Source organism: Rhinatrema bivittatum, chromosome 3 (genome assembly GCF_901001135.1).
Source record: "Rhinatrema bivittatum chromosome 3, aRhiBiv1.1, whole genome shotgun sequence".
NCBI classification, from domain to species: Eukaryota; Metazoa; Chordata; class Amphibia; order Gymnophiona; family Rhinatrematidae; genus Rhinatrema; species Rhinatrema bivittatum.
Genome location: NC_042617.1, coordinates 181,214,282 through 181,238,869, shown reverse-complemented (window position 1 = coordinate 181,238,869; position 24,588 = coordinate 181,214,282). Strand labels below are relative to the sequence as shown.

General features: G+C 42.2%; 1 protein-coding gene across 1 annotated transcript; it reads left to right on the top strand.

The window, feature by feature from the left end:
- Nucleotides 1–23,991, top strand: LOC115088531 (opsin-3-like). The gene is made up of 4 exons (XM_029596793.1): nt 1–49; nt 2,386–2,705; nt 14,100–14,351; nt 22,205–23,991. Exons 1-4 carry the CDS (start codon nt 1–3, stop codon nt 22,466–22,468), a joined length of 885 nt encoding a protein of 294 aa, XP_029452653.1. The 3' UTR covers nt 22,469–23,991.
- Nucleotides 23,992–24,588: the final 597 nt, after the last annotated feature.

Sequence of the window (24,588 nt, the reverse complement as noted above, 5' to 3'; positions counted from 1 at the left end):
ATGCCGGGCCTGGAAGATCCGGAGCCATTCTTGTCTCCTGTGGACCCGAGTGAGGAGGGAAAGAGACTGCTGGAAGTCTTATCGGTGGAATCTTTAGGGTCGTCGATGGAACGGGAAAGGGGTGCGTTTTCTATTCCCCCTAAACCGGCTACGGTGACTCTGGACTTGCTGTGGGAACTGATGGCCAGCATTGGCCAGTTTCTAAAAGAAGCAGATTGTAGATACAAGAAAGTGGAAGCTGAAGTGCAGTCCCTGAATCTTAAAGTGGAGGGTCATTTCAAAGATGTTGGAAAAAGGCTGCTAGAAGTTGAGAAAACAACTACACAAGCTCAAATGGTCAATGTTAAGATGATTAAAGATCTAGGATCCCAGTCCAAGAGATTGGAATCATTGGAGAACCATACTAGACATTTGAACTTGAGATTCCTGAACTTTCCACATGCTTTGGGGGTAGGATATCCAAAGCACATTAAAAAAGTTTTTCTTAGAGAATTTAAAATTTGAAGAATCTAAATTGCCATTTGTGAATAAAACCTATTTTCTTACTAAGATGGAAAGGAGAATCACAGAAAACCAACTGGGAGTGTTAGAGAATCTTACTCAATTTATAGAAAGTTTGGCCATTGAGATATTGGGCAGGGGTACTTTGTTAGTATCCTTTGTCATGGAAAAAGATATTAGCAATGTGAGGAAGGCGTACTTTCAAAATGCGGCAGAAAATTTCTATGGTCAATTGGTTAAGATTTTCCCAGTCTTTGCCAGACCCACTCAATTAAGAAGGCAGGAATTTATTAAATTAAGACCACAAGTAGTGGCCTTAGGTTATACATTTGTATTAAGATATCCTTGTAGATGTCTTATTAAAGGTAAAGGAGAAAATTATGCATTTACAGCAGTAGAACAACTTAAATCTTTCTTAAATGCTAGGAATGTGACTATAGTTCCACAGCAAGTAAATTTAGGCAATCATTAAAGTAATACACCACTTAAAAACGTTAATGCCAGTTATTCTTTGTTAGTTATTGTAAGTATTCTCCCTTAAAATTCTGGCCTTACTCTCAAAAATATTTTTGTTTCCTTTGATAGGCATATATGCTAAGATGTGAATTTGGGAAGGTGTAATAATGAATGCTTATTTCCTGTGGGGCGGATTTTAAATGCCCTGCTCGCATAAATCCGGCCGGATTTACACGAGCAGGGCCCTCGCATGCAGAGCCCCGGGACGCGCGTCGGGTGTGTCGCCAAATGACGTGGCGTTTCGGGGGCGTGACTCGGCGTTTGGGGGGCAGGCCCGGGGGGGCGTGGTTTCGGCCCGGGGGCGTGGCCGCGCCTTCCGGAACAGCCCCCAGATCGGGTCTTGGCGCGCCAGCAGCCCGCTGGCGCACGCGGATTTACGTCTGCCTTCGGCAGGCGGAAATCCATGGATAAAGGTGGGGGGGTGGGTAAGATAGGGGAAGGGAGGGGAAGGTGAGGGGAGGGCGGAGGGAACGGAGGCAGGCTGCCTGGCTCGGCGCGCGCAGGCTGCCCAAAATCGGCAGCCTTGCGCGCGTCGATCCCGGATTTTATAAGATACGCGTGGCTACGCGCGTATCTTATAAAATCCAGCGTACTTTTGTTTGCGCCTGGTGCGCGAACAAAAGTACGCGATCGCGTATTTTTTTAAGATCTACCTCAGTATGCTTTTCTGTATCTTATTTTCCTGCAAAGTATGATTTATGTATACTTAATGAAAACTCAATAAACAGTGAATTAAAAAAAGTGTACAGAAAAGCAGAAAATACTGCTTTTCTGTACACCCTCTGACTTAATATCCTAGCAATATGAAGTTGGAGGAAACAAAAATGTAAAAAAAAAAAAAAAATGTGCCGGCCAGTCAGGTTAGGAAAATGGACGCTCAATTTTACTGGCGTCCGTTTTCCTAACCTATGGCTGTGAGCGGGTTTGGGAAACAGGGACTCCTAAAATGGAGCATTGGTTTTCTGTACCTGCTGACATCCACCTCTCCTGGGTTTCTGCTGCTAAGGAGGCACTAGGGACGTCTTATTTTCCCTAGTGCCTCCTTTTTAGCACGACCCCTCATTTAAATACAGGATCGCATGCTCGGGAGAGTGGGCGCTCAACACCGAGCACCCGTTTTCCCGCAGACCTTACAGAATTGGCCTGTTTGGTTTTTGGTCCTGCTATCTGACTTTTTTGAATTGCTTCTGAACCAGACATATCTTGAAATTCAATTTCTAAGGCATTCTATTGCTTTTGGCTGGTGATGCATAAGAAATCAATTTAAACAGAGATTTAACAGCATTCTCCTTTATTAATAAATATTCTCTTTTTGCCTCGGGCTTACATTTCCTTTTTTCATTACAACGGCTTTGTTTTGTCTTTCAGGAATTGTTTCTATCACGACGCTCACTGTCCTTGCCTATGAGCGCTACATTCGCGTGGTCCATGCTAAAGTAATTGATTTCTCTTGGTCTTGGCGAGCAATCACTTACATCTGGCTCTACTCATTAGCTTGGACAGGGGCACCTTTAGTAGGTTGGAACAGATACACTCTGGAAATACATGGACTTGGTTGCTCAGTGGACTGGAGATCCAGAGACCACAGCGATGCCTCGTTTGTGCTCTTTTTCTTCCTCGGCTGCCTAGCAGTGCCCGTGGGAGTTATAGCTTACTGTTATGGTCATATTCTATATGCAATTCGTTTGGTAAGTTTTTAAAAAACATTTTACTTCAAAAATATATATGTTGACTCTGCTGTTTTAATTTTCTGGAAGAGAGGCAATTTCATGTATAAGGAAAGCTACTGTAATGTATTGACTGTTTTCCCACATTTAGTGCCCAGAAAGATTTTATTCACATAATTTTGTTGAGAATTAAAGATTTAGAGGTCAATATTCAAAAGGATTTGTCAGGCTAAGTCCTGAACTTAAGTCAGACAAACCTGACATTAAAATATATCCCCCCTTTGACTGGCCATGCTTGAGCTCAATAAATGATTATCCGGCTAAAAAAAAAAGGCAGGCCGGGGGCATTCCGAGGCAGAGCAAACGTATCTGGCTTGCTTAAGCTAATTTTCAGCATTATCTGGCTAACTTAGTACCTGATTCACTTAGAGGTGAATTTTAAGACTCGTGCACGTGGATATAGCGATTTTATAACATGCGCATATATGCTCGTATATGCACGACTGTTATAAAATCAGCTATAAGCGCGTACATGGACGCACAACTTTATATTGATGTGCGCATGTGCATGCGAATGCCACCTTGATCGTGGTAAGTGGGGGGATTGTAGTAGATATGTGCGACAACGCAATTACCTGTTTCCCCAGTTCGTTCCCAGTTCGCCCCAGTAAAGGAGAGGACTTCCTAAACCCCCTAGCTTACTTTCTTCTTCTTTTACCCTATTACCCCTGACCCTTAAAATCCCGCTGACTAACCTTGCTTTTATTTTATTTCTTACACGCCATCCTTAGCAGAAGTAAAGTTACGCAGCAGGGTACCCCCGCCACGCGCTTGTGCTCGTAAATACTTACGCACAGGCAGGGCCGACGCGTCCATTAGGTGAACTTCGGCGGTCGCCGAGGGCGCCGAGCCGTAGGGGGCGCCGAAGAGCAGCCACGTGGTGCCGCAAGCGGGATCTATCCCACTCGCGGCAAAGAGAAATAGAGACTGTGTGCTTTTCAGTAGCACTGAGAAGCACACAGTTGCGCCGAAACAGGTAGTGGGGTGGGGCACAACCGGGGAGGGGGCATGACCAGGGGAGAGGGGGCGGCAGCGCAAGGGTCGCCTAGGGCGCCCAATACCCTTGCACCGGCCCTGTGCATAGGCTTCATGTTCCAGATTTGGCCCGCCCCCTTTGTTGAACATTTTGATTTGTGTGCGAATCATGAGTTATGCGCATGCTCACGCAGATTTTAAAATGCGCGCCAGGCCGAGACACATGCATATCTCCTGGCTTTAGCATGCATAGCGCTTTTAAAGTCAGCCAGTAAGGGTTTTTCCCCTAGACACAAAATGGGAGAAAAGCCTTAATGAATCTGGCCCTTAGCCGGATAACTCTAGGACTGCCTCAGAGCTGCGTATGGTGGCTAACTTACTGCTTGATGTATAATATTGAAAATATAGCTGGATAAGTGGCTACAAGAAAAAAAAAATAAAAGGGCCAGTCCCGCAGCTCCTTTTAAAATAAGTGCAAGCATAGCACCCAACCCTCACAGTATTGTTATTATCGTTTGTTTCCAACGTTGCTATCAGAACAACGCGGGAAGCTGCCAGGAGTGGGTAAGACATTACTGTGCTCCTGGCTGGGGTTGCAGGGTGGGATATTGGGGGGGGGGGGTAGAATAGAGGTTGTGGGTGTGTGTGGAGGGGATCGTGTTTTTGCTGCAGAAGAATAGGGAAGGAGGGTATAGGGTGAGCTTCAGAATGTTAGTGCCTGCTGCTTTTTTAAAAAAATTGGTGGATGAGGGTGCAGGGATGAACAGACACTACACCTGCACGTATTTTAAAGTGCTTTTATGGGGTAAGGGGCTGCAGAACAGGACCTGAAGGCCCAAAATGTTTTCTTTTCATTTTTTTGTTTTGTAGTCCCTTAACCAATTATATATTGACTATAACTTGATAAGTAGCAATCTGCCCAGCTACACGCGGCCGATAACTTTCAAACCTAACGGGTTATTTTCAAACATAACCAGTTACATTAGAATATTTCATGGCTAAAAGTAGCTGGATAATTATAGACAAATATATTCAGCGAGATGTTTATCCTGCTGAGTATCTGGGACAAGTTATGCAGCTAACTTTAGCCAGATAAATTGTCCGCACACTGGCTTACTGAATATTGGCGTCCTAGAATTAGAAAAGTTGCTAAAAGAAAATTATATAGTGTATGGGAAATTGTCAACACTTTTTATGTGGGTAAATGTTTACCTATGTATAAAAGGCCTTTTAAAATTGCTCCCTTCTCCTACTCCCCCCCCCAACGCTCACTCTGGTAAAAGCACACATTTATTTTTTTTTCTTTTATATTTATTGATTTCATAACACTTACAAAGTAGGCAAACTTTATTGCAGAAACTTGAGAAACAAAAACTAGAAAAAAGTCATAATAAAAATAAATATTAATATTACATTAAGTTTCTCGTATCATTAGACCACAGTAATTGGGGGTATAGGAGATTCACAAAAGAAATGTGGTACAAAGAAGATAACAGTATTGGTGTGACAAAGCCTAACATTTACAAAGGCCATCAATCTTCGATCTTACTGGGGCCTGGAGTGGAAACAGATGACTTCTTGGCATCTAGAAAAAAATCTCAATTGCTTTGGGACAAAAATAAAATAACATAACTATCAGCATTATACTTTAGCGCATTTTTTCATGGATAACGTAAAACAAAGGATTCTCCCAAAGCATGTCCCCCGACACAAAGCCAGAAACCACCTTCTCCTCTCCTGACACATCTTTACCCACAAGAAAAAAGGGACAGGGTTAGATTAGGTTTCCTTTTAAAATCTCCATGCTTATTTTCACTTGGTTACACTGCCCCTTCTCCAAATTAGGTGCAGAGTATGTGGGTACATGGTACCCACTTTTCCCTGCTGACCATGGGGAGTTTCCTGTTGAAAATTAGCTTGTAGGTCTGTGGGTACATTTTTATCCATGGGCATTTCTAGAATTGCCCCATGAGTCTATAGCATACAATATAAAAGAGCAGCTATTCTCCCCTCCCAGGTTCTGTGCAAGTTACTCAGGTACTCCTTTGATCTCACCTGTCAAACAGTCTTCCTTAGGACAGGTCAGATTTATGGTGCCTCTGTTTACAACTTGATCTTATCACCCAGACTAGGAAAGAGGCTGGTTTAGCCCCAATTGTTCTGAGACTCCATTATCTGCCTAGGTCTCAGAGACCAGCTCTGGTTTGATTTTGGGTTGAGATCATATGAGCTTGCTTACTGTATTTCAGCACCACATGCACCCAAGCTGCAACAAGGTGGTGCCAGCTTTTCTTAAATATATGACGTAAATGGCATATTTCAAGAACCTGGCATGCTTTCAGTTAGCTACAGTATATCCAAAAATGATAATATATATTTGATAAAGGCATAAATATTTTTTAAATTAATATCTGGAAGAGATACTATGCAGCATTAGATTTATAAGAAAACATTTTGGAAAGAAGTAACTGAGAAGTTCTTATTTTTATTGTGATTCTTAGGGTTATGCACATTTCTTTGTTTCATTTTATTTTGGGGTTTTATTGTTTTCATTTTGTTTATTTGTTTTGTTTTTCTTCATTTCTTTAAAACAACAAAAATCAAAGTTTTAATAAAAAATATAAATAAAATGAAAAACTGACAAAATGTCAAATCCTATTACCATTTTGTAAGGCAAAAAATTAACAATGATACCTGCCTCAACCAGACCAATTCCAGCAGCAGCAGCGACAAAGAAACTCTCCTGCCCCATCAAGAAACTGCAAGACCAGTATTTTTTTTTTTTGACAGCGGACTTGACATTTTGTCAGTTTTTCATTTTATTTATATTTTTTATTAAAACTTTGATTTTTTTTTTGTTTTAAAGAAATGAAGAGAAACAAAACAAATAAACAAAATGAAAATAATAAAACCCCAAAATAAAATGAAACAAAAAAAATGTGCCTAACCCTAAGAATCACAATAAAAATAAGAACTTCTCAGTTACTTCTTTCCAAACTGTTTTCTTATAAATCTAATGCTGCATAGTATCTCTTCTAGATATTAATTTAAAAAATATTTTAATTTTTTGCCTTACAAAATGGTAATAGGCTGACTTAGGCTAGCACCATTTTGTAAGGCAAAAATGAATAATAGTGCTGGACTCTGTCTTTGCTGTCATTTCCAATAGCAGCAGCAGCGGGGCAAGACCAACCAGGTATCTCGTTCCTGCCCTGGGAAGAAAGGTAAGATGACCCAGGACTGACTCTTTTTTTTTTTTTGCAGCAGCAGCAGACTGGACCCTTATTTTCTTAAAAATGAACAAACAAAATATCATTTTGTTTTAAAAATGAATTGAATTGAAACTAAAAATGTCCTTAAAACTTTCCTTTTGGTTTCAGATTCCATGAAATAGTATTATCTTGGTTAGTGCAGCAGGTCAAGAACCAGGTTTCAAATCCCACTGATGCTCTGTGTGACCTTGGGCAAATCACATTACCTCCCATTGCCTCAGACAAAAACTTAGGACCCTATTTACTAAGAGGTCGATATTCAAAAGCCATTTTGACAGACAACTGAAAAGTTATTCATCTAAATGGCAAAGCAGTGATATTGGAAGCCGTATGTGGCTAAATTCTAGAATTTAGCCACATAAACCAGGGGCATTCCAGGGGTGGGCAGGAGGCCTTTTGGAGAGGAGCAGAGATAGCAGTTCAACTCATGTGGCTAATTCTGGTTACACCGTAGAGCTGTGCTAAAGTTAGCTGGTTAGACATAACCAGCTAATTTTAAAATGGCTGGGTATATTCAGCAGTGCGGTTGCGCCACGGAGTATACCCTGCTAGTTAGCCGGATATGTTTATCCCGCCACCTAGCTGAGCCACTTAGCGGCTGAAAATAGACCACACAGTATTTTTTCGATAGGCACAGAATGGGAGAAATCCTTTAGGAATAGATATTCAAATTTATGTGGATAAGTAAGTTATCCAGATAAGACTTATCTGGCAAACTTATAAGGTATAGTCAGCAGCATGGCTATGCTGCTGAACATCCTTATAAAAGTCGCTTGTTAGCTGGATAACTGTTATACTGCTAACTTTAGACCTGCTATTGAACACATCTAGCATATCCAGTTAGCTTAACCAGATAAGTCTGAATATCAGCACTTACCCAGCTAAGTTAACTGGATAAGAAGCTTCCATGAATCCGCCCACATCCTGACCGCCACTTATCTGGCTTAACTACTTAGCCGGATAAGTACTTATCCAGCTAAATGGTGAATGCTGATCACAGCCAGATATACAGCTGCCACCAGTTAGCTGAATATGTCACTCTTTATCCAGCTAAGTAGCACTGAATATTGGCCCCTTAGTATATAACCCCCTTAACGGTGAATTTTCAAAACATTATGGGGCAGATTTTAAAAGCCCTGCACGCCGAGCCTATTTTGCATAGGTCCGGCGACGCACGCAAGCCCCGGGACATGTGTATGTGCCGGGGTTTTGAAAAGGAGCGGGAAGGGGGCATGGGCGGGGCGCCGGTCCCGGGGCGGGACTGAGGCCTCCAGCACAGCGGCTGTGCCAGGGGATTGTGTGCCCGGCAGGCGTAAATAAGAAAATAAAGGTGGGGGGGATTTAGGTAGGGCTGGGGGGCGAGTTAGATAGGGGAAGGGAGGGGAAGGTGGGGGGGGGGGGGGGGAGGGAATGGGGAAAGCCATCGGGGCTCCCCTAGGGCTCGGCGCGCGCAAGGTGCACAAGTGTACACCCCCTTGCGTGAGCCGATCCCAGATTTTATAATTTGCGCGCGGCTGCGCGTGCATGTCATAAAATCAGGCATAGATATATGCATGCCGGGTTGCGTGCACAAATATATGCCCGCATGTATCTATTAAAATCCAGCCCCATGGGAGTAAAAATTAGCACATACGCATGGAAATAGCCTCTACTTGTGTACTCCATATTTTATAAAAAGAGCATGTTTTCACTTTCGCACACATATGCACATATAAAAAAAAAAGGAGGCCGTCTGGAGGTTTTCCAGGGAAGGGCAAACACGTGCATATGTTGCTATTTTTAAAATACACGCATGTACATTCTCCAATTTAGGGCCTTATTTTCTAAAGTATCGCAGGCCTGCGATACTTTAGGGAATGGGGGCGGGGGGCCGAAACGGGGGGCGGTGCGATCGCGGTGCTATCGCTGCCGGTTTTGCACCCAATAGCGCCACCATAGAAGGTGTAGCTATTGGGTGCAAACTCTGATGTGAAAAGGGCCTTACCTTTTCGTCATCTGCGGCGTCTTCGCGGAGTCGGCCCTGGTGACACGACTCCTCCTCTTCTGGGGCCGACTCCGCCCCCATTTTGGTATTGCACGTGATAAGGGACGTTTCGAATGCGAAACGTCCCTTATCGCGTGCAATCCGGGTGGAAAATGAGGCCCTTAGTTGGGTATTTTTACATCTGCTAATTAACTGGCATAAGCTCTATTAAATGTATTTATTGTGCAGTACTGATTGGTTGGATGATTTGGGTGAATTGAGGGGAGTTCAGGCTGAAGAACCAGAAAGTTCTTGATGACCTGGAGAAACCTAATTGGTAGAGCTGGCAATTTCCTTGATGCACACACGTTTTAAAATTGGTCGACTTACGCGCGTAAATTGGGACTTAGACCAATATGTCCTGCTTTACTTTCGCACATAAAATATACACGCGGATATTTTAAATTATAGATAGGAAAAGTATGCATGTTCAGTGCATTGATATACGCGTTTCAATGCATTGCATGTATTCATGCATAAGCATACATATGCGTGTATGCTGCGGGGTAGACACACATATTTTATAAAATGTGTATATATTAGGGATGTGCATTGGTTTGCGACAAAATAGGAAAAAGAGATGATATTTCCTATTTCGTCCCGTTTTGGGGCGGGATGCGACGAAACAATAAGAAAACCCACGAAATTCCATGTGGTTTTATTACCGTTTTTGGGGGGGAGGAGGGAGAAAGGGCACATAAAAAACAAAACAAACCCAAACCCACCCCAATCCTTCAAATTTAATTAATTGCAACACCCATCCTCCCGACTCCCCCAAAACTTGCCGAAATTCCCTGGTGGTCCAGCAGGGTCCCGGGAGCAATCTCCCGCTCTCGGGCCATCAGCTGCCAGTAATCAAAATGGCGCCAATGGCCCTTTGCCCTTACCATGTGACAGGGGCTGTCGGTGCCATTGGCCGGCCTCTGTCACATGTTAGGAGCAATGGATGGCCCGCACCATTTTTTAAGATGGTGCCAGCCATCCATTGCTCCTACCATGTGACAGAGGCCGGCCAATGGCACCGACAGCCCCTGTCACATGGTAAGGGCAAAGGGCCATCGGCGCCATTTTGATTACTGGCAGCCGACGGCCCGAGAGCGGGAGATTGCTCTCGAGACCCCTGCTGGACCACCAGGGAATTTCGGCAAGTTTTGGGGGATCGGGAGGGTGGGGGTTGCAATTAATTAAATTTGAAGGGTTGGGGTGGGTTTGGGAGGGTTTTTTTGTTGTTTGGGGGTTGTTTTTTTTTTTTTTTTTTACAACCCTCCGTTGTAATTAATTTAATTTGAAGGGTTGGGGCGGGTTTTGGGGTTTCATTTTGGGGGCAGCCGAAATAAAATCGGCCTGAACCGCAGGAAAATGAAATTTCCCGTGACGGGCCGATAACGAATGCCGAACCAAAAGGTTTGGCCGAATCACATCTCTAGTATATATCATACATACAGATTAAAAACTAGTATGGTAAAACTACACACGGTCTCATGCACACATATATGCAGCCACATATAGTTGTTTGAAAGTTATCCTCATAGATTGTAAGCCCTCTAGGGATAGGTGAATTCCTACAATAATGTAATTCACCTGAGCTACCTATGAAAAGACCTGAACTAAATCTAAATAAATTAATTCCTTAGTGATTCCTGATAATGAATTGCCTTTTTTTTTCCTGAAAATTATTTTTAGTTCCATTCCAATGGAATAGATTAGTTAAGAGGGAAAATACTGTGGCATAGTCTAGCTCCCATGATTTTCCTTTATAAGAAAAGGAAAAAAAAGTAAAACGTAAATAAAAAAAAAAAAAAGGAAAAGAAAAAAGTGCATTTTTAGCTCTCACAGCACATAGGGAAGCTGTATGGGCAAAATGGAGCTTGCTGGATTTATTGCAGTTCTGAGCAGGAATAAAGGTATTTGGGGGACGAGATCTAGCACAAATTCTGTCATAAACTGTGCTGGAAACATAAACTACATACAGTTTACAGTTTCAGCGCAGACATTTAAAAGGGGATTAGGAGATGGAGGTTGTTTGGCCCAATATCTTGCGAAAACATCTGTGCAGTAGATCTAAATTTAGCCAGCTAATGTTGGGCCTGATTCCCTAAGACTTTTGTCACATTCTATGGCTATAGGAAAAATGCTTAGTGAATGAGGCCCTTAGCCGGTTATAATTAAAAATTGGCTAAGTTTGCCAGATAACTTAACTGCTCCCCAAAATGCCCACAAAATGCCTCTTTTTTTTTTTTATCTGGCTAGATTTTAGCTGGATAATGACTTATCTAGCCAGATATGGGCTGAATCTCCCAAACCTTGCATTTAGATTGATAACATTTAAGTTATCCCTCTACATAGCTTTGAATATTGATCTCTATATGGTGAATAGCCATTTGTGGAACTGGAGGCAGAGGGAGGTCTGATTAATGAAGAATATAGGTGGGTTACGCCTCCTCTGCATATTGAATATATGTTTTGGACCCTTCCAAGTAACTTTTGAGAACTTAAAAACACACCAGTTAGCAGCTATTATACCTTTCTACAAGAACAGGTATTCAGGAATCTTTGTTTTTGACCACTGCTTCCCTCCTGCAAAGGAAAAATGCTAGTGCAAATGAAACTCCCCTTAGTGCCTACTGTATGTCTATAGTGAAATTGCCATAAAAATCAATTTCACTGGTAACACTAATCTCTTTTGGCACTGGTGCTGATGTCCATTTCCATGACAAATTAATAGTTGCTGCTCCTGTATGTAAATCAGTTGTCCAGGTGGACATTTTTGTTCATGTTGGTTTCTGTTGTGACTCAGTCACTAAGGAGGTAATGTTCAAAGTCATTTCTTTACATAAAACCTTAGGCACATAAGTTACCTTTGAAAATATGTGTTAAAGTCTACGTGTGCAATGTACATACAGACTTTACCACCATGCAGGCTGTTTGAATATTGCTCTCCAGATTTCTAATGAGACAATATCATTACAGATATTGATTTCATGTGAGGTTCACTTCTGAAATATTTGATGCCAGACATTCCCACTAATCTTTTCTTCTGAAGGACTTGAAGACAGCTGGAAACTATAGCATTAGCATATGGCTGTTGTCCTAGCAAAGTGAGCAGCTAAAAAATGATAAACCAAGGACCATTTGAGCCCTCCACCCAGCAAAGGGACTGAATGGCTCAAGGGAATTGGTGCAGGGTTATAGATCTTTTCACCTCTAGACAATGAATCAAACCTGGCTCAAATTAGTAGTGACCAAACTTTGTTACTATCTGAAAAGGATTTGGTGGTCTCAGTTCAAACCTAATGGACAAGTGCCCTTATCACAAAAAAATCACCATTGCAATCTGGTCTGGCATGAGGTGACAGTCTTGATGGAAGTTTTAGTTGTGAGGTCAAAGATTGTACAAGTATGGAGACTGTCTTGCCCTATTTTTGTTTTTAGAAGTAGTCCCTCAACAGTAGGGTTGAGGCACATTAGCAGACCATTTTGGTAAAGATGGCACTGCCACTTCCTGTTCAGAGGTGGTACTGTTAATAAATATAACATTTAGAACTCCATTGCATTTAATTTGGCATATTTCATGAGCACCAAAAATAAACTCCTCTAGTCAGAGCAGCAAGGGTAAGCTCAAAGTCTTGCTAGCCATTGTGACCAGAATGGCTATCTCCATGCTAAGTGGACCTAGAAAAACAAACAAAGGACTAGATTTATCAAAATATCACATGCAATAGGAAGAGGGGTGTGTTTTATGGTAATAGCCTATTTATCACAATGTGCATTATCTTAGCACTTTTCATAGATATTACTGCAAAGTGTGTTAACTTTTCAGTAATACTGCAATAATTGCATTTTCCTACCTGCAATGTGCTCATTTCACCATTTTGAGAGAGAGAGAGAGACTGAGACTGAGACTATCTACAAGGCCCTTGTAGTAGTTAGCTATTTATGCTACTATAGGAGGCCCACCTAGTAAGTCAAGGTGAGGTGTAGGTTGTAGGGTAGGGGTTAGGGGCCACTTTGACATGCAGAGTGAGATGTACAAACAGAACAGTGCACTCTTGTGAAGATTTGATGTCTTTTGGAGAGAGGAAACTCACACAACAATGAGATTTGTACAATGTTCTCTCAACCTAGCTTGATGAACTCTCTACCTGGTCACATCAAGCTCGCTCTCTCTCTCTCGCTCTCCTCCCATATCTCAGGCCCTTCCGCAGCCTAAAAATGTCCAAAATGGAATTTGCGTTATGGGCATGTCGCATAGCTTAACACTAATGAAAAAGGTGTAGTTATTTTCGGCATTAAAACTGTGCAATAGCATGCGTTATGGCTTTGCACTTCGCAAAGTCAGCCCCCTTTTACAAAATTCCCACCCCCAACTCCACCCCAATCCCTCCCCTTTTAAAAATTAGCATTGCACCATGCATTATGGTGCTTTTTGCATGCATTAAAGGCATTTTTCGTATGCAAAACGCCTTAGTGCATGCGAAATCACCATAACGCAAGTTGGAAAATGACCCTAAAAGCTTGAAAATTCTTTCACAAAAACTGTATTAGAGAAACATTGTGGTTGTATCATGAATGGCAGAAAGTTAAGAAATTCAGAACTAAGTTCCTAGTGGCAGCCAGGATTCTCTTCAGCTTCACTGTTTTGACATGACAAGTTGCATAATGATATCACAAATGAAAAGTATGTGAAGTACAAACTGTAGAGAGAGAGGTCAAATTAGGGGACAAATAGGTACCGGGAGGGATGAAGTGTAATGGAAAAACAAGCAAAGAGGTAGAGAAACGAGGGTGGAATGGAAATAAGGAAGTAGGAAGAAATAAGATGCAGAAAACACATTTTCAGTAGAGCTATGGAGAAAGTACATCAGGGACAGAAATAAGGGAGGAAGAAACATGGAACAGCCTCCTCTGTGTGGCTGGAGCAGCCTCCCTGTGGAGGTGTTAGGGACAAGGACAGTATTTGAATTCAAGAAAGCAGGAATTTCATCTTGATGCGACCTAATTCTAAGGTAATACAATGTGTCCTTTTTATACTGTTTATCGGGTTTTCATTCATTGTTTTTCTCTCTTGTTTTCTTTTTTTCATAGCTTCATTGCGTTCAAGACCTACAAAGTATTCAAGTAATCAAAATCCTAAAATACGAAAAGAAAGTGGCAAAAATGTGCTTTTTAATGATAGCAGCGTTTCTTATCTGCTGGATGCCCTACACGGTGGTCTCTCTTCTGGTGGCATATGGCTATGGCAAACTAATTACACCAACAGTGGCTGTTATTCCATCATTTTTTGCCAAATCAAGCACTGCATATAATCCAGTTATCTACATCTTCATGAGCAGAAAGGTATTCTTGTTTTGTATATGATAGATACGAGACTAGGAGAAATGTGCTGGGCAGGCCGTCTCTCCTCCCCCCACCACCACCATCACCTCTTTCATGCTTTCAACCCCTTCCCTCCCTGTGCCCGAGCAGCAGCCTCCATCAGTCCCTGAGACGTTCACTTGGCGCTACTCTTCATGACCAACAGGGACCACCACAGCAGCAGCAGGACTGAGTGGCATCACCATGGCAGGGTGCCCAACCCCAGCAGGACAGACTGTGACATCAATTATAGACTCTCGTTTCTAGTTTTCGCCTCCCACGTGCCAACTAACAAGAGACCAAACCTCCCACCAGTCCATGCTGCATGACCTTGGGGGAGGGCAGACAGAAAGAGTGTGCCTCTTCTGCTACGTCTCCCATCCCCCCAACAGCCTATTGGCTGGCAAAGCAATACCTGACCAATGGCTTTGAAGGGAGAGGGGAACAGCAGCAGTGCAGGAGAAATGCCTGCTTGACCTTGATCTGCCTGTAGTGCCAGTGGAGAGGGGGAGGCAGAGGGACTGGGAAAAGGGGAAGAGAAACGTAAGGAGGAACTGATAATGGGACTGAGAGAGGTGATAAGAAAGAGGGAGAAGAGCTGATGGGGGAGAGAGGCGCTGAGAGAGAAGGAAAGGTTGCTGGCTGGAAGGGCAGATGAAGGGCCGTGAAAAGCGATGCTATCTGGGAGAAAGATGACTGCTGTGCAAGACTGGGAGAGCACTGCAGCTTTGAGAAAGGAAGGGCTACTACCTGGGAGAGGAGAGAGGAGCTCTGAGTGGAAGAGGTGATTAGAAAGGGGGAGAGGCTCTGGGAAATGGGGAGAAGGTCTGGAAATGGAGCTGTGAGAGGGGGAAAGGGGTCATGGGTCATGTTGCAGACCCTCTGGACATTACAACATTCCACTTAGAAGTTGTGGTTTTGCACAGAGACATTTCTCCCATCGCTTTGGTAAATCGGGAAAATAATAGCAGAGTGGCCCTGCAGTGTCTGCACGCATGAAGGAGTTACAGACCATTCTCAGCAGTTTCAGCAAATATGCTGATACTGGTTTTATCACCAACATCATCATTATGTAGTAATTCATCTGGGTTAACATGAGTTGGCACAGAAGTTAGCATGAGTGCCATTTTTGGCCTGTAGCATCATACCTGAAACCCTTGATCCATGCAATGCACAATCTTGCAGAACCAAAACTTACCTCGCAGAAAACCATAAAGTAATATTCCTCAACAGACGGGGTTGATAGATCCACGAAATGGCTTCCCGGTGCTGGCTGAGGCCAAAACTGTTCCAGAATTCAAGAAAGCATGGGAGGAGCATAGAGGATCCATAGTTGCTAAGAAGTGAAGTGAAAACCAGAGTTCAAGTAGATCCTGGAACAGCATAGGAAAATGGGCAGACAAGCTGGACCTTATAATGTTTGTCTGCTGTCATATTCCATATTCATAGGCTTATATTTAAGGTGGGTATATCGGTGGGTGGAAAGATGTCTCCAAGTAGTTATTCATGTATCAGTGTCAATGTGTGAGGATATATCAAGTGAGGGTTCTGGGCAGTTTAAATCTGGGACCAGTGCTATTTAATAATTTCATTAATGATCTGAATGATGGCTTAGAGAATACACCTAGGAAGCCCAGTTTTATAATGGCTCATATAGGAATTCAGCCCTGATTATGCATTTAGTTGTGCTTTGAAAATTAGTGGGTAGGCACGTACCCTATGCGGCATATGCTCACACTTATGCGCTCGCTTGGCAGCAAATGTAAATGTGTATGCGTACATTTTCGTGCATACTTTTGAAAATCATAATTGGTTCTTCCCCAGCTCCACCCCTCCTTCAAATACACATAAAAGTATGAGTGAAATCATTTCCACAAGTACTTTTATGTATACAACCCCCAGAATAATTTTCAAAAACGCATTTATGCATGATAAACTACGCTTTACGTGTGTAAATGCTTTTGAAAGCTACCCCTGTAAAAATGCAGGGATGAGGTCAACCTGGGAAGATTTGTAAGCATCTTAAAGGACAAGACCAGAAAGGAAAAAAATCTTTACAAATTGATGAAATAGAAAAAAAAAATTGGTTGCAATTCAGCAAGGACCAATGCGCAAGGTAAAGCAATCAAATGTACAAATACAAAATAGGGAGTCACTGGCTGAAAAGTATTACCACATGTAAAGGGAGACCCTTACTACTGTAGGATCATTTTCCCAACAGACTGGGCTGCTGCGACGCAGGCCAATATAGTGGAGTGTTAAGAGAATTTTGACACGATCTGGGAGGAGGTGGTCATAGGTTTAAGAAAACTGTGCTTGCATGAGTGCAGGGTAGTAGGAAAGCGCCTTTCTTCACAAATGGTGCAAGGAGCAGTCTTTTCCAACAGAAAGATACTGGTTGAGAGCCTCTCCTGTAGAGCGATGCTGTGAAGAAATGCTCCTGTCCTAAGAAGGTGACCCGAGGAAGGAGGCTACAGGTCTTTAAGGAAAGAAGAAGTGTCTTCGAGTACCAGAGAGTAGATTCCTGCAAGTGTTCCTGAGAAGTGCTAAATTTTCAAGGTCCAAGTAAGAGGGATTTCTTCAGACACAGACAGCGAGAGAGAGAGTGGATTAAGAGGATTGTCCTTTATGGGCATTAATAGGGAAACTGCCCAACAGAAGAAGGTCCAGAAGAGTCGCTGACTGACAAAAGTAATCAACCAGAGGCTCATCTGAGTGTGAGAAGTGAGAGGCATTCTAGAAAAAAGGAAAGCTGTATCCAGAGACAGGTAAGAGAAGTGTCCCTGCCCCAGAGGGCTTACCTACTAAAGGTGTGAAGCATTGCGCTACTGTGAGAGATTGAGTGATTTTTTTTTTTGTGCTCTTGAACTTATATTTTTGAACTGTTCTGGTGCACTAAACATTGGTGTATCATTTATGGATTGTGTTTTTCCTGTCACTGGTGACCAGTAACAACTTTGATTTTGAATAACAGTTTTAGAGTGCAGTGTTGTACTGGTGTACAGACGAACCCTAGAAGAGAGAAAATCCTAAGGACCTTGAAAAATTGACATTTTCCCCCCTTGTGCAGGAAGAACCTGGGAAGCATGGGTACTGCTTTGGCCCATGAGTCTCCCAGTGAGCTCCTGTGCTCAGGAAGAAGTTGGGGCAGAGGTTACGTACAGAAGATAATCTGGAGATTATAGAACTAGTCTCAACATAACTAACCCCATAATATCATATATTAACAGGAGTATTACATACAAGATGCATGAAGAAATGATCATACTCTACTCAACATAGGCAAGGCCTTTGTTGGAACACTCTATCCAGCGTCAGGCCCCACACTTCAAGAAGGATGAAGACATTTTGGAGAAAGTCCAGAGGACTAAATAATAAGATTTAGCTAATATGATCTAAGAGGAAACGGTTAAAGGATTTAAGTTTACTTATCCTAGAAAAGCCAAGACATGGTTTGAAAACAATAATCAAATTACAGAAAGAAGATGGTAAATGAGCTGGGGTTTTTTTCCTCCAGCGGGACAGGATGAGAAGCAATGGATTTACAATGCAGCAAAGGCAATTAAATATTCAGAAGATCTTTCTAAGTGTAAGAGTAGTTAAACACTATGGGCTGGATTTAAAAAGGCCCGGCGACGTGCGTAAAGCCCGGGACGCGTGTAAGTCCCAGGGCTTGCAAAAAGGGGCGGGGCAAGAGGCCTCCGACACGGCGGCCATTTGCGGCTGTGTTGAAGGATCACATGCCGGCAGGCTGCTGGTGCATGCAATCTGTACCTGCCTCCAGGCAGGTGCAAAAGGTTAGATAACAATTTTGGGGGGGGGTTAGAGTAGGGCTAGTGGTGGGGGAAAGGTTAGGGGAAGGGGTGGGAAGGTTAGGGGGAAGGGAAGTTCCCTTCCAGGCCGCTCCGATTTCAAAGTGGCCTGGGAGGGAACGGGGGAAGGCAGCGCAGCTCGGTGTGCACAATTGTGCACCCCCTTGCGCGCACCGACCCCTGATTTTATAACCTGCGCACACAAGTTATAAAATCGGGTGTACATGGGTGCGCGCCGGGTAGTGTGCGCACATGTACCCCTGTGCGCTGCTTTGAAAATTACCCCCATCTATAGAGGAGACAGAGATTCTATCATTGGAGGGTTTTTTTTAAAGCAGATGAGAGAAACATCTGTCAGAGAAATTTTATGATGAACAAAGAAGATAGATGCCTGATGTCTTATGAATTCCTTTATTGAAGCGGAGACACAAAATTTGCCCGACTCAGGCCGAGTTTCGCCGTTTAAAAACGGCTGCCTCAGGGGCTTATATTCTCTCTAATTCACAATTGGGGTAACTGTATACGAAAGGTCACATAGAGAACTATGCGACCAACAGCATTATCTGGTCTCATGAGCGCGTTCACGGTGAATTCTCCGCTTGAAAAGTTTTGAATTAGAGAGAATATAAGCCCCTGAGGCAGCCGTTTTTAAACGGCGAAACTCGGCCTGAGTCGGGCAAATTTTGTGTCTCCGCTTCAATAAAGGAATTCATAAGACATCAGGCATCTATCTTCTTTGTTCATCCTGACGGCTTTCATAGAGAAATTTTATGTACATTAATTCCTGCCTGGAGGCATGGAATACAATAAATGATATCTGTAATTCATTTCTATCTTGTCTTTAAAAGCAGGTGCAGCTGGGAAAAGATGTAAAAACGTGAGAAACAGATTTTTCTTCCATAATTGTTATTGCTGTTAAAGATAATGGTGGTGGTAGCAATACAGCCAATTTAAAGTGATAGTGATATCAAACTGAACTATAAAGTTCGCCAATAGGAAATCAAATTTATTTCCTGAGTTCATGTTGAACAATATTTTATTTATAGTTGCAGCAGAGAGACAAAAGCAAGATTACCTCAGCACAACCAAGCTACTCCAGCCCTTCTTGGAGGAGATGTTCATTAACTGCTATTAATCAAGTTGACTTCGGGAATGGCCTCTGCTATTAGTGTTTGGGTACTTGCCAGGTTCTTGTGGCCTGGCTTGGCCTCTGTTGGAAACAGGATGCTGGGTTTGATGGACCTTTGGTCTGACCCAGCATGGCAATTTCTTATGTTCAGTAAAGTTCACCCTCCATGAAGAATGACATGATCAGCCTTGTTCTTTAGGGACCAACCAGTGCGAGAGGAATTCCATTTCATACACATTAAGTCTTTTTCTATTCTACTAAGGCTGCCAATTGTAATAACAGTAGCCGTGTAAAATCACTAATTCATGTCACATGGGTCTCATAATGACTGTCAGCTTTTAGTCACTTTCTAACTAGGCTAAAAAATCTAGCTGAATCTCTTAGTAAAGAGACATGGTCATGCCATATCCTGAGGTGACGGCTTTCAAAAGTGTTTACATGAACTGCGCACAAGGGAGGGTCATTTTCAAAGCCATTTCCAAGGGTAAAACGGTAGTTGACCTGCAGTTACGGACTTTTAAAAAACTGCTGTACCTCCAGGCGGTATAGGGACAAGAAGTGTTCCTGTGGGCAAGGTGGGGAGCGGGTTTGGAACTCTGTGCATACTCTTTAAAATTTACTCCAGGTAGGATTTCTGGGATAATTTTCAAAGTGACCATGCATGACATTTTTCCTTTGAAAATTGGTGCAAAGTAGACAGCTAAATTGCACCCACAGACTTTGCACTTCCTCAGGCAGTCTTAAAATTACCCCCAAACTGTGCAGACTGATAACAAAGCAGTAGATGAATGAGCAAGTGAACGTTTTTCCTGGGCCTATTAAAATATCACTACTAGCCAAGCCTTCTTTAATAATTCGCATGGCAGCAAGAACAAATAAACATTTATAAGGACATTGTGAGGGTGAAAGCAGTTCAGAGAAGGCCCGACCAAAATGATGTAGAGCCTGCAACACAGATCCTGCAAAAAGAAGTTTAAGACACTCATGTGCTTGCTGATTTAAAGGAGAGAAAATGATTAAAAACAAAACAAAACATTACAGAAGAACGATAAATATTTGAAAGTCCAAGAAGGTACAATTTTTCATAGAAAAATAAATGCAAGGTCAAAGGTTCATATATGAAGTTGGAGGATAGGAGGCTGAGAGGAAATATGAGGTGATATTTCTTTATTGTTGGGTGGTAAATGCCCGAAATACGCTAGCAGCAGGGGTGATGGAATTAAACATGCTCGATACAGATACCAAGGGCAGTTGTAAGAACCTGGTAAGAGGTTGGATAAAACTAATTGGGGGTCAGGAGGGAGAGCATTGGTTTTAAGTATGTAAACTTGAGCACGTCTCTACGGAATAGTAGAGGGCCAAAGAGGGGAGTGGTGAAAACGGACTTCAGTAAGGGGCAATAGCGTTTGTGTAGCTGGTAGCCAAGACGTCTCCATAGCTAAAGCAGTATAAGCAGGGAGAACATGGCAGACTGGGTAAGACATGAAGGGATCATTTTCAAACAGCCCATGCAGGGCTGAAGTCTGCTGGTAGCTTATACCCGCAAACTTTAACCTGAATTTTCAGTGCACATAAGTCCAATTTTGAAAATTCACAGGCTGTCCCTCTTTGCGAGTACACAAGCAGCTGTAACTTTCTGCATGTACAATCCCGCACATATTCTTGGAACTCAAAGGCATGTGCGCAATACTTTGTCCCACGAGGGTTCCACACCTAACTTTACATGCACCAACGCCTGATTGGTTTTCAAGCTCATCATGTCTTTCGTAAGCAAGCTGCATTAGTGCAAAGCACTTCTCTCTTTTTGTCTTTCCCTATTCATGTACTAGGGGTCCTCTCGGTGAATTCACTAGGCCGGAATTTGGTAGATAAGCCTTTTTGTGATTCCAGTATTCTTACTAAATTTCTGTCAAATGTGCCCATGGAATGGTCTCCCCAACAGATACGTTGGGAGAGTGAGGCCAGCCTTTCATTCAGAGGAGAATGGGAACCAGTGCTTGAAGCACAAGACGACTTTTCCAACTTGAATCTATTGTAAACGTGAGATGGAATGCATCGCAGATGTTTTTGAAAGCTGCATCTGGACAACTCAGAGCACTGGCTCGTCATGTTTGTTCTATCATTTTCCATGCAGACAGTGTTATCCTGCTAAGTCCAAACTTAGACCTAGATTTTTCATTTTGCTATATTTATTGCAAGCATAGCGCCTGCGTTAAAAAAGGGGTGTGGTGTGAGAGAGAGACTCAACATAGAAGAATGGGTCAGTTTACTATTTCTATCAGTGTAATGGGGGCGCTTTAAACTCGGGGTGGGAGGTGGTGAGAGCTTGGGGGGCAGTTTAAGATACACCTTTACAGATATGTCAGCACAGTACACACCTGGGAGGATTTGGTGTCATTAGGAGTGCTGAAAGTTGAAATAAAAGTAGATTTATTGACTGTACTCTCTACCTAGCCTCTCTCTTTCTCTCACTTGAGAACTGCCACATACAGTAAAAGCATTTTTGTTCCTATAATGGGGACAGCACAGGCAAAAAAGGTGTAGTTATTTCCAGCGATAAACTGCATTATCACGTGAGTTATCCTATCATATTTGTTGTTGGGAGTTGATCATTTCCATAAACTCCGCCCAAACTCCTCCCACATGCATAAATATGTAATTTGCATATTAACCTGCATTGCGGTCATTAACGCATACGTTAGGTTCATAACACAGGTGTTAAGCCCTTATAGCAAAATAATAAATGACCCTGTTAGCTGGACAAACACCGCTGAATATTGGCCTCCTCACAACAGCTGGTGAAATGTTGCTAATTTTTCTAAGAGCTCATGAACAAAAAAAATGTTGTGTATAATTGCTATATTCGGGGTATTTTATGTCTTTCAATTTCTCAGTTTCGGCGATCCCTTGTGCAGCTCTTGTGCTTTCGTTTGCTGAGATTCCAGCGAGCCCTGAAGGCCAGACCTGCAGCTAAGAATGAAAAGCCAATCCGACCGATTGTGATGTCACAGAAGGTGGGCGACCGGCCGAAGAAGAAAGTGACTTTCAGTTCTTCATCCATCACTTTCATCATCGCTAATGACGAAACCCAGCAAGCTGATGAGAGCACAAAAAACAGTGGCACCAATGTGAATATTATCCAAGTAAGACCGCTGTAGTCTGAACAGCCCCATGGAAACTTAGCACAAAGAGACATTTCTACGATGAGTTTCAAGACTGCAAAAGCCTACAGGAAATATTAAACACACACTATGTGGTGACAACAATTTAATTATTGCACTTTCTATCAAACTTCTAATGAATAAGTATTTCTATTCAGAAATTTGTATATGTTATTTTTTAACTTTCTCTGTAGCCAGCATCGTTAAGATTGTAGATATGAAATATGTCTGTGTCTTTTTTGCCATCCATGTTGTTTGCACATTCGCAAGCCTCAGGCTGGGGAAAAAAAAAAGCTAGTAAAGATAATTAGAATTGCCCATAGGGTTACAAAAGCAAGAAGTTATTGGAAATGAGTACTTATTGGCAGTGAATCGCATCACCAACGTAAGATATTAAAGGGTTTTTCTTGATTTATTTTGTGCATGGGGAAAACTTAGTACTTCTAACCCTAGACTAGGGCCCAATTCAAAAAAAGAACGTTTTCTTTTATTCAATGCTGATGGAAAAACAAATCTTTCTTAACTAAAGCCATGTATCCTTGATTTTATTAAGGAAAGACAGCAGGGCAAACTGCCAATAGTGATTGGATTAGTTGTCAGCAATCTAGTTATGACCAAATATGTTTTGTATTCTGATGTAATGGATGCGGTGATGGCCCTTTAAGTTGAATTTAGATTTGCTGATGTGTGTAGGCCTCAGAATTTCCTTGCAGAATTACAGCTGACATAACGAACCACTGGACCATTATTAAAACATAGCTTGGAGGAGTTTAATTTTCCAGAGTCAAGCCTTTTGCTGATTCTGCAGCGAGATGAAAGGCATTGTACTGCTTAGAAGTAAAGCACTTAATTTGAAACTGTAGGCATCCAGTTTAAGAATGCATTTTTTTTTTAGTAAAAAGGTGGAATATTGTTCACGTCTACTGCTCTGTCTCGACTTATGTACATACACAGAATTTATATCATTCACAAGACCCTTCTGGATATCACTGATGCCCTTCTTGCACCCCTCTGGCACACATTATAGCCAGGGCAAAATGATTTTTTTAAATTGATATTTTCAGTAGCATACGTCTACATGCAAATTAACTGAAACTTCACACTGAACTGTAGAGCTCCTGGGCTCAAGTCAGAAAATTGTAAAAGTTTTGATTTAACTTCTGTACTTTTGAGAAAGTTAATGCAGTAGCAATAAATACTATGGACTACACTGAGAGGAGAAAATATTCAGTTTTGTGGACATTATTGGTATTGGTTTTTACAGCGTATTTCCAGCACTTATCAAAAATACCAGTAGAAGTCTACTGTTTATCCACAGAACAGGTACCGTATAGCACAGGCATCTATAGTGCAAGCTTCCCCACAGTGCTCTACAGATGTGCGATAACTTCATCCTGTCATGGAGGAAGCAGTTGTTGGGGTGATTTATTGATTTGGCATCACTTATATTCGGCAGCTCTATACATTATTCACTGCGGATGACATAAAACATTCACAGTCTTCAGCAATGAATTAAACTAAATAATAACACAAATATAGCATACTTGAAAAGCCTTCAGTTGCTTGGGTAATTTGCATTTCATCCCATTCAGTTCTTGGCTTCTGCATGCAAACTGCAGACTAGAGTAACGGACTATGCTGGAAATACTTTTTCGGTGCAACACTAGCAGGCATACTCCCATGGCCAAATCTGCTATACCACCTTACAAAAAAATATTCCTCCCTCAAAAGTAAATAACATTAACTTTCCATGGTGCTACAGAAAAATAAAGCAAAGGTGTAGCATCCACTCCGAATAAAAGAGGAAGAAATGCATCTTTCAGCCAACATACTATAAACCTAAATACTCTTTGATAAAATACAATACTGACTGATGCTTCCAGAGGCAAAAATCTTTCTAATTACAATGGCAATTTCTTATTTCTTATCTGTGATGCTCAAGGATGATACATTCATCATGACTCCCCAGTTCCATATAGTTGTAAGTAAAATGTCTTTCAAAATAACCAATTAGAGGTAGATTTTCAAAGGGGTACGCGCGTAGGATACGCTCGTACCACCCGACAACCTACCCCAAACCCCTTCTGCGCGCGCCGAGCCTATTTTGCATAGGCTTG